A 10,613-nucleotide genomic window follows, 5' to 3' on the forward strand; every position below is an offset into this window, starting at 1 on the left:
ACCCTGCCTGTACTTACCTGAGCCTGACTCTGGCCCCGTAAGCTCTCTTGGTGTCAATGCCGAAAGAGACTCTGCAAAGAGAAAATCTCCTCAGTGCACTGCAGGCATCTGAGGGAGCTCACACTGGCAGGCTCTGAGGTTCTCCCATCTCTGATGATGAAGGGGGAAGCCCAGCTCTCTGCTTCAATGTAGTCTGTGAGTCATATTAAAATGAGAGACAAGTGGCACAAATCAAAACTTTTATCTTTCTTTTCACTTTTTATTCAGAGAAAAGTAAGGAAAAAAGATGAATCTCACAGATCCTTGTCAAATGCCATGAGTGGACTGATGAGTAGATGCACATGGGTTGGTTATTGGTGCTGACATTGGAGCCATCGAACAAGTTTCCTCAGTGCATCCTTGAGCTCCTTGTTCCTCATGCTGTAGATGAGGGGGTTCAAAGTTGGAGGCACCACCGAGTATAGAACAGCCAGTGCCAGATCCAGACCTGGGGAGGAAATGGTGGGGGGCTTCACGTAGGCAAAAAATCCAGTGCTGACAAATAGGGAGACCACAGTCAGGTGCGGGATGCACATGGAAAAGGCTTTGTCCCGGCCCTGCTCAGAGGGGATCCTCAAAACAGCAATGAAGATCTGCACATAGGACAGCACAATGAAAATGAAACACCCTAAGGCTAAACAGCCACTAACCACAAGAAGCACAAGTTCCCTGAGGTAGGAGTCAGAGCAGGAGAGCTTGAGGATCTGGGGAATCTCACAGAAGAACTGGTCCACTGTGTTGCCTTGACAAAGGGGTATGGAAACAGTGTTAGCAGTGTGCAGGGCAGCATAGAGAAACCCACTGGCCCAGGCAGCTGCTGCCATTCCGACACAAGCTCTGCTGCCCATGCGTGTGCTGTAGTGCAGGGGTGTGCAGACGGCAATGTAGCGGTCATAGGCCATAACTGTGAGAAGAGAATATTCTCCTCCTAAAGAAAAGACAAATAGAAAGACTTGAGCAGCACATCCCGAGTAAGAAATGGCCCTGGTGTCCCACAGGGAATTGGCCATGGATTTGGGGACAGTGGTGGAGATGGTGGCAAGGTCAAGAACAGAGAGATTGAGGAGGAAGAAGTACATGGGAGTGTGGAGGCGGTGGTCACAGGCTACAGCTGTGATGATGAGTCCATTGCCCAGGAGGGCAGCCAGGTAGATGCCCAGAAAGAGCGAGAAGTGCAAGAGCTGCAGCTCCCGCATGTTGGTGAATCCCAGGAGGAGGAACTCACTGAGGGAACTGCTGTTGGACATTGGCTCTCCCTGGGCAGTGGGGGGCTGTCAAAAGAAGAAAAGACATTAAGTTAGGAGAGAATTTAAAGAAAAATGAAAAAAAAAATGAATAAAATATTTAATTTCTTCTTCTCAATCCCATATTGCATCTCTCTTTATTGGGATGTCCTTGCTGCAGTTCCCTTGCTGGAGCTCTGGTTTGTGCTAGCACACTTTCTCATGAAGAGCAAGGACCTCTGACCATGGTCTCAAGAGTCTGTCCTAATGTACCTGCATGGGGTATGTGAGAATTTTGGTGACTTACTCTGACATTAAAATTTTCTGTTAAGTGAAATCCATTTGCCTTGTGGAAGGGGTTTTCAGCATCTTCACTCCCAATTCTAAACAATAAGGGTTGCAGAAATGCATGTTAGGGATCTTTTTCGTATTATTTATTTTCTTTGAGATGCCCCTGTCACACCTGGGGAGTGCTCTCCAAAAGTAGATATTCTCAGCATTTCTACTCTGAGTCCTGAGAGGAAAACATCCACTGTCCCTTGGAGTGGGAACATCTCACCTGCCTGTTAGTCTCATTCCCAGCTCTCCTGTGCTAACACCTCTTTGAGATGGAGGGTGATGTTACTCTGAAAAGAAACTAGCCCCTGCTGAGAGCAGACAAATCCAGTTTCAAAGTGCAGATCTCCAAACTTCCCTCCCTTTCTGCAGGCACCAGAGGGAAGTCTCCACATTCCCCTTCTAGCCAAGCATCTCTATAGCTTCTTCATGGGTCTCTCAGATATCACAGAGGTGCTATGACACAGCAGAGCCTTTCTAGAGGGCAGCTCACAGCCCGGCAGGACACCACAGGGAAACTCTCCCTAAGGGAGAGTCAGCTCATTTCCTAACCCCACGGACTGCATTTCCTGGAGCTCCACAGGTCAGAAGGGGTCTGGGACAACCTCACTCACATGCAGACCCTCTTGCAGAACTTGCAGCATCAAAATCTAAGCTGCAGCTGGAAACACTCAACTCCAGAAAGCCCAAGAACAAGAATAGAAGCATCATGGAGGGAGAACAGGGAGCAATTGCATGATCCTGATGCCAAGGGAAGCAAAGAGAGAGAGATAGAGGGGCCAGACTTGGGAAAGCCTTCACCTTACCCAGCTGGGCATGCAGCCAAGCAGATGGTGACACTGCAGGTCAGTTTTTCTCAGCCCCTTTGCTGGGCAGCGCGAAACAAGCCTTAGGTAGAAGAGATGCCCTTCTCCTCTGCTGGAGGTCTGGTTGCAAAGGAGAAGGCTCATGGCCAGGACCCCATGGCTGTCAGGACAGAGGCTTTTCAGGATGGGAGAGGAGACACAGGGGAAGAAGGAGCTCAGAGGAAGGTGTCTGCTTTGGAGGGATTGGCCATGACTTGCCCAAATCCATCCTCCCAGGATGTTTCTGTTAGCAGTTGCCTCTCATTCCCTGCCCATCTCTGCTGCTGGAGCTGTCCCTGTTGGGAGCCTTTCTCTGTCCTAACGTCTTTTCCCAGTCAATTCTGACAGACGCCAACCCCTGCTCTGGGTGCTCAGCTCTGCCCTACAGAAACCTCCCAGATCAGGGCACTTTCCAGGGGCATCTCCGTGCATGCAGGTCCTAAGGAGCAGGTCACATAAACCCTGGGGGAGGTCAAAAAGGTGATGTTGATGCTGTCTGGAGGCTAAGGTGAGGATGAAGCAACTTGGAGAGATTTCTCATAGACCTATCAGTCTCTCAGAGTGAAGGTTTTTGAGTCCCAGTTCCTTGCCAAAACAGAAAACTCTTTCCTTTTTTCTCCCTGACAGAATTAGGGAGAAAACTGGAAGCACAGAGACAGGAAGGAAAGCTCCTTCTCTTTCAAGTAGCCCTTCTCCTGATCTTCCTCTTGGAAAGATCCCTCGGACATGTGCAGTGCATGAGCTAGAGCTGTGAGAAGCCTTGACCATGCAGCACCTCTCAACAGAAGAACAAATCTGACCTGCAGGGGATCGCTTCTCTCACTCAGAGCTTTGTCCCGCAGCAAGAGTGAGCTCCTCAGGCAGGCTGAGTGCTAACTCTTGCAGGCAGGAGATTCCCTGCACAGAGCACCCTGAGGCTCACAGATGCTGCTCTGAATCAGAAACCTGTGCAGACCAGTGTGCACACCTTGGCTTTACACCTCTGCAGCCATCCCTGGGAGAAAGGAGCAACATTCCCTGTCCCTCTGATGGTGTTGAGCTGAATCCATGCTCTGAAGTATCTTATGTAACTTCTTATGCCCTGGAGGACTGTGAGAGTGATCCTTAAAAAGCTTATCAGCCATGATATCCCCCCTTGGGCTGTGTTCAGAAGACCTTTCCAGGAACCTCAGTAGCATTGCCCTGCAGCCACAGACCTACCATGTCGGGATCTGTGAAGATTTCTCCCACAACGAGCTCTCCTCTGTCCTCCCACTCCACACTGCTTTTGACTTCTCTTTGCCTTGTCTCATATCAGCAGGGGCAGGCAGTGCCTGGAGCCTTGCTGCTGCTTGCAGAGGAGCTGCTCCTGGACAGAGCCATCTCTCAGCAGTGCTGTCAGGTTGCCATGAGCTCTCTCTCTGTCCCAGGAGCCTGGCCCTGCTAAGGAGCAGAGGACCAGCTGAATGCATGAATTTCTCCGTCCCTTGTGCACTCTCCTCCTGGTAAATGTTAATTGAAAGAGACAAAATAATCACCAACAGTTCCTCTCCAAGCGTGGAGGGAAAAGTGATTCCAGCATTACAATTTGTCTCATCAGAGGATGGTAATCTGCAAGTGGTGGAAATGTCCCACCCTGGAAGACCCTATTCCTATCTCATAACTAGGCAGGACTCCTTGATGGGGTCAGGAAGGGAGTTCATTTACCCATGGTTCAGGTGTTGATTCAGATGAGTCATCTGAGGCATCTTATGGCAGTGTAGAAGCCCCCAGGCTGGAGTGGGATCCAGCTCCTTCCCATGAACTCCACAACACACAGGAGGTAGGATTCCCCTTGCTGAAGCTGAAGTGTGCACAACAGGTGTCACGATGCAAACTCCTTGCCTAAGCTGTCGTTATAATCAGTGGAGGTGGAGAGTGGGAGTCGGTTACCTGGTAACACCTGGTGACAGTTGCAAAGACGAAGGTGGTCCAGGGCATATGCCAGTGTCTGCTTGCTCTGATGGAGCAAGGAGGAGAACCACATCCTTCTAGAGCATGAGTTGGGGGCCAGGTGGGGAATTCCCTTGGCCATCTGAAATGACTCTAGATGCCCACTACTGTCAGAGCACCAATCGCTATGATGCTGAAACACATGGAGATGCCCACAGTGCAAACTGCTAATGTAATTCAGTGCAGACCCTTGATTTAATAAGATAAAACAGTCAGACAGGTCCGTGTCAGATGCCTGGGGTTTCTAGCACAACTGCCTGGGACGTATGGGACAACTATCCCTTTTGGAGTAGTTTCGGGGCAAACACTCCAGGGTATCTCAGGTTTTTCTACCTGTGCCCAGACAAGTGAATCCCACCACTGCCTTTAGAGAAAGTCCATCCCATCTGCCTCCAGGCATGCTGCATAAATGTAAGGCACATCACACCAAGGTCTCCACTCTAGTCTCTGCAGTCTCAAACCCTGCTTGCTCTCCTCCCACTCAATGTCATCTCACCCCTGGAGGGTTTGAACGAGGACTGGGCTAATGATGACCTCAGGATGGCTGGATCAGAGGCTGCCCAGGCCCAGGGACTTCTTCAGTGGCTCCTTGCCCTGCCTGGAGATGGATTCACTTCTGTCATAGGCCCTGTGATGCTGCAGAATCATCTCAGGCAGCAAACTCCTCTCCCACTGTTTAGACATAGCTCAGCTCTGTTTCTCCCTGGCCTAGGGCACTGCAGTTTTTTCTTTTTTTTCTTTTCTTTTCTTTTTTTCTTTTAGTGGGAACCTTCTTTAATTGCTACCTGCTATCTATGCCAGCATGATTCTGCTGTGAAGTGGGGCCATTGCACACACAATGCCCTTGGCTCTTGGAAACAGGTTTTTACCATGACTGATCTGATCTCTGTGCCACAGCTGAGACCCAAATATGCACAAATGCATGCATATTTGCACACAGTTAGGAGGATATGGAGATGCACAATTGTGTCACAGGCCTGAAACATCATTGGAATGACTGAGATGTGGTGAGATCACTCACGGGAGTGGAGGGCTATTCCAGCATGGTGCAAGCACTTCAGGACAGACTGTCAAGGAAGATGAGAGGAGGGGATTCCTTTTATGTGAAGGGGAAGCTCAGATGTGTGGAGCGTTTGCATGGGATGGAGAAGGGTTTGGGTGAGAGCTTGTGGGTGAGCGTCACAGTAAGGGTGACATCATGATGGGTGCTGCAGACTACCCAACCGGGTGAGGAGGTGGATGACATCTCCTATTAGTCAAAGTGAGAAAGTCTGTCCATCAGAGACCCTGGTTCTTCCTAGGGGGATATTAAGCCTCCTGATATTCAATGGGAGGGCAAAGAGCAGAGCACAGGCAGTCCAGGAGGTTTCTGGAGGGCATCAAGGACAACTCCTTCACACATCTGCCAGATGGGCCAGTAAGTGTGATGCTTTCTTGTACCTGGAAATTTGAAACAGTGAAGAATGGATCAGAAATGGGATAGTAAGTGTCAGTCTTGTCTGCTGTGACCATAAAAATGTTCATTCCCAACTCCTCAGCGAGGTGAGGAAGGACGGTAGCAGAGAACAGACCCTGGACTTCAGAGGAACAGACATTGGCCAGTACCTGGGGCTGAAGGGGAGGACCCAAGATGGGATGCAGCTCTTCAGCTCCCCAGGCCAATAAGGCAGCATACCAGAAGCAGAAGGAGGAAGGAGTAGTAATGGAGGAATTTAGAAATATTGTCCAGTGTTGTAGCAATGGTGTTAGGGAAGAAAAAGCTCCCGTAGGATTTGCTAAATGGGACAGGGAATATTGCAGCAGTAGATGCAGATAGGTCTGAATCCTCAACCCCTTGTTAGCTCATGCTTCCACAAGCAAGGCTTCCTGGGCTGTTGTGCCTTGAGTCAGGACTGCAGAGGAGAAAAACAGGTAACAGTGGATGAGGTTAGTGAGGGATTTACTTGTGAGAACTCAAACTATACAAGTCAGTGGGGTTGGATGGGCTGCATACAAGGACGCTGTGAGAAATGACTGCTGTCACTGCAAGGCCACTCGCTATCATCTTTGGAAGATTGTGGAGATAGGGTGAAGTCTCAATGTCTGGAGAAAGGGAAATGTTACATTCATCTTCAATAAAGGTCACAGGACCTGTGGAGCTGCAGGAAATTCACTTTGGTAAGGATTGAGTCATGGAACAAATGCTCTCAGACCACACTTCTGGGCACATGAAAGAGAAGGTGCCTGGGAACAGTTAGTATGCATTTACCCACAGGAAATTGTACCTTGACAATCTGACTATCTGCTATGAATAAAGAGCTGTATTTGTGGATGGAGAAAAGTAAATGTCTTTTTTCCTAGACTTTAGCAAGGTGTTTGACATTGTCTCCCACAGTATTCTTGCATGCACATCAGAACACTACAGTCTAGAAGAGCAGAGAACTGGATGGGTAAAAAGCTGCTTGGATGGTCAGGCTCAGAGGGTGGTGGTGAATGGATAGTACTCTTCCTGGAGGCCACGGAGAAGAGGAGCACCACAGGGTCTCTCCAGGAAGCTGTCTATTATTTTTTTATTAATGACACAAAGCAGGCAACACTCATCATGCTTGTAGGTGACCCCAGACTGGAGATGGGGGGAGGGGCAGCCATATGTTTGAGGGCTGCCATTCAGAGGGACCTAGACAGGCAGGAGGAATTGACTCTCAGACACCTCAAGGAATTGAACGAGGCCAAATGCCAGGTCTTGCACTGGTGATAAACCAGCATCCAGTAGTGTTACAGGATGGGGCCAGAGTGCCTGGGGAGCAGCTCTGTGGGAAAGGACCTGAAGGTTCTAGTGAACAGAGGCAAAACATTAGCTAGTAGCTTTCCCTTGCAGCAAAGGTGGCTAGAAGCATTGTGGGCTGTATGACCAGGAGCACAGCCAGGAGGTCGAGGGGAATGATGGTTGCCTTCTAGTCAGGATTCATTAGGCCATATCTAGAACACTGCATTCACTTTTGGGTTCCCAGGAAAAGAGATTGGCAACTGGGAGCAAATTCGGCTGAGGGCCTTCAAAATAGTCTGGCAGCTGGAGCACTTGCTCTGTGGAGAAGCATTGGAACTATTTGCCTGGAGAGGCTGTGCAGTCTCGTCCCTTGGAGCAATATGATCTAACCTCAGAATTGATCCTGCTATGAGCAAGGTGATTGAACTAGGGACCTCCTGAGGTCCCTTCTACCCTGGAGGAGTCCATGAATCTTCCCACACTTGATCTTCCCTTATTGATATCAGGGAAAGTACCTAGGTACCCTGTGACAGTGCAAGCAGGCCAACTTTCCTGTCCTCCTCCAGTCAGAAATATTCAGATGCAGGGCTTCTTGGCAGGAATTCCCCAAACATCCCTGATCAATCCTTTCCTTCACTTTTAATTTACATGTCTTTTTTCTTTCCTTTCTTCTATGTTTGTCTCTTCTACCATTTTGATCCCTTCCCATACAGCCTATACCTTCTTACCTTCAGTCTATTAGCTATGGTTTTGTTCTTGGTGGTGGTGGTGGTGGTGTGGTTTTGTTTTGTTTATGTTTTGAAACAGAAGAGCTTCAGTCTCGAAGGATCTTGAGAAACTTGGGTGATTTGGACAACAGATACCTCATGAAGATTTACAAGAGAAGTGTCAAGGCCTGTGCCTATGCAGTAATAATCCTGTCCATGGGGAGAGACTGAGGGACCCAGGCATCTTTAGCCTGATGAAGTGGAGGCAAAAGGCATTAGAACAGTAGCCAGTGGCTGCTTGAAGGAAGGTTTCAGAGATGAGAGAGCTTTTCTTCACAGTGGGAAAGAGCAGAAGAAGCAGAAAAACACAGAAACAGCAGCTTGTGGTGTTTACATGTGACTTTTGGGAAAAAAAAAGTCACTTGAAGGGTAGTGTTGTGGTGCTACAGGTCAGCCAGAGGGGGTCTGTGCTCAGACCTTGGCTTTGTGTTTCAAGGAAAAGGAAATGAGTGTCATAAGTTACTCTCTTGAAGGTTAATTCATACGGAGAGTTTGTTAAATCATGTGAACAATTTATTTAATTAAGTAAGCAGCCACAAGCAAAACAGCGCTGGGCGGCCGGGGAGTCTCAGCTCTGCCAACGGCGCGCGCCTCCCTCACACACAGTCCCCCCCTTATAGTCTGCGTTGTAATCTCCCGGTGCGTCCTGCGCATGTGTGAGTTGTTGGGGGGGGTCGTCTGAAGCTCTCTGGTGGTCGTGGAGAGGAAGGCCGTGGTCTTCTTTTGTCTCTTTATTTTGGTTTGTCTGCTTGTGAGTGATCACAGGGGTTTGCTTATCTGTTGTGTTGACTCCCTTTTTGGGATGCTGTTCTGTGAGAAAGTTACAGGCGCCTGCTTATCTTTTCTTTGTCCTTTTACCTTCAAAACCTCTGAGCAGCTTGTTGCTTACTTCAGCTCTTCATAGTCCTGTAAGATAGCTAGGGCCCCGACACTAGTTCCACAAGGGGTCATATAAGCTTTTGTGCTTACCATAATTTATTTGTCTGACACCATGTCTCAACCCTGGTTGTTGTAAAACCTCCTCCTCCCCCTCCATCGGCTTATTCCTCCTTCTAAACAATGAACAAATAGTTACAATTTATTACAATGAGGACGGGAAGACATCAGGAGAGGTAGTGAGATCCTGGGGGGAGAGCAAGGTGGGGAAGCAGGCTGGGTGTGTACAAGCTGCAGGGAAACAGTCGCAGGCATGAGAAAGCATATGGCAGCCTCTGGTGGAGATGGCTGAGGGTACTGTCATGGCTGAAAGCCTCCAACAGAACTCAAGTCTCTGTCCCCTTGGCTTTGGCTGGTGTCTCTGCCACCAAGGCCCATCAGAAGACACTGTTTGCATGAAGCACTGTGGACTTGCTACCTCCTTGTCCCCTGTGAGCCCAGGAGCTGCCATATCATGGTCCTGCACTCAGCACTGTGCACTCCCACCCACAAACTGGTCCCAGGAAGAGCCCTGAGCAAAGCATGAAGGAAAGGATCACCCTACCAGTGGAGTGGTGTCAATGCCTGGTCACTCTGCTTTAGAGCACACATCAAGGTTGACTGGGCATCAGAGGCACCTGTACATTGCCTTTGCCTACCTGCAATCAACGCCTCCAAATTTCTGCTCTAATCAGCCCCTGGGGAGCCTGGGTTGATAACGACCCTCAGTGGGACCTGCTAATGCTCCAAGAAACTTGGGATTTGCTTCTGACTTTAACTTCTTGAGAGCTTTCTTCAGTCTCCTATCAGCACCTTAGGTTCATGGGCTAATGACCTGAGGGGTTATTAAAATGCTAGTTCCCCTAAGGAGCCATGCCTCTTTCCATAATTTTCATCAGCTTCTCAGTTCTTCTGTGGCTAATTGGAGAGGTTTCATGAGCATCTGAAAAAGAAAGATGTCTGATTCTTAAGCTTTCTCCAGTTTTCAGATTAAGGGATACCCACATTCTCCGATTCATGCTGACCCATAATGTCTCCTAATGAAGTCCAGTTATATAGAAAAAGCAAAATTTCTGATAAGAGGCAGGTATGGACAACCTTACTGCCCACCTCCCCAGACCTGACATTTCTCTCATCTGCCACTGGGGACTTTCATCTCTCTTGTTAAAATCTAACCTTTCTCCTCATAACTCTGCAGCTGAATGTTACAGCTCATGTGCACCAGTTCCCACCTGCTTTCCTTAGAGAACTAGTTGCAAGCAGACACAGAAGGGTTTATCTTAAAACCAACCCAACAAAAATACAATTTGAAACAGATTAATAAAAGCTGAGAGGCATTCCTCAATTGTATGGCAAGCCCAAGCTGCCTCCAGTGAGGTACACTGCCCACAAGACATAACATTCCTTGAAATGTTTTCGACAGATGGGTAGGGAAGGATAGATTGAAACACAACAGAGGAGCTGGCTAAAGAGAAGTGAGATTCCTGAAACACAAGACAAAGTTCAGACTTCCAGAAGCTCAGCGATGGCCTCTCTATGTGTCTGTAAGGGTCTTAATGTAACGTTCTCATCATTAGTTGAAATGTATTGAAAAAATAGGTCTTTGCATGAATGGAAAACAATCTTTTGTCACCAGAGGTGAAACCTCTGCAGTGCTGATGGTGAGGTCACCTCTGGTGCAATAACCTCACGGGCTGGGTTCTGGTAGGAGCCATTCAGAGGACAAAAAGAGAATCACAGAATCCCAACACCGCTCACTCCACCAGATACC

The 10,613-nt window shown here is 48.6% G+C and overlaps 1 protein-coding gene across 1 annotated transcript; it reads right to left on the reverse strand.

Annotated features, from left to right (window-relative positions):
* Positions 1-350: 350 nt before the first annotated feature.
* LOC134154877 (olfactory receptor 14A16-like) lies at positions 351-1,295 on the reverse strand. Its single transcript, XM_062601508.1, has one exon. The coding sequence runs from the start codon at positions 1,284-1,286 to the stop codon at positions 351-353; it is 936 nt and encodes a 311-aa protein (XP_062457492.1). The 5' UTR covers positions 1,287-1,295.
* Positions 1,296-10,613: the final 9,318 nt, after the last annotated feature.

This window comes from Rhea pennata, unplaced genomic scaffold (assembly GCF_028389875.1).
Source record: "Rhea pennata isolate bPtePen1 unplaced genomic scaffold, bPtePen1.pri scaffold_51, whole genome shotgun sequence".
Classification (NCBI taxonomy): Eukaryota; Metazoa; Chordata; class Aves; order Rheiformes; family Rheidae; genus Rhea; species Rhea pennata.

What these genes read in the sequence shown, in the direction of transcription:
- LOC134154877 (XM_062601508.1), bottom strand. Translation starts at nt 1,286, where the DNA reads ATGTCCAACAGCAGTTCCCTCAGTGAGTTCCTCCTCCTGGGATTCACC.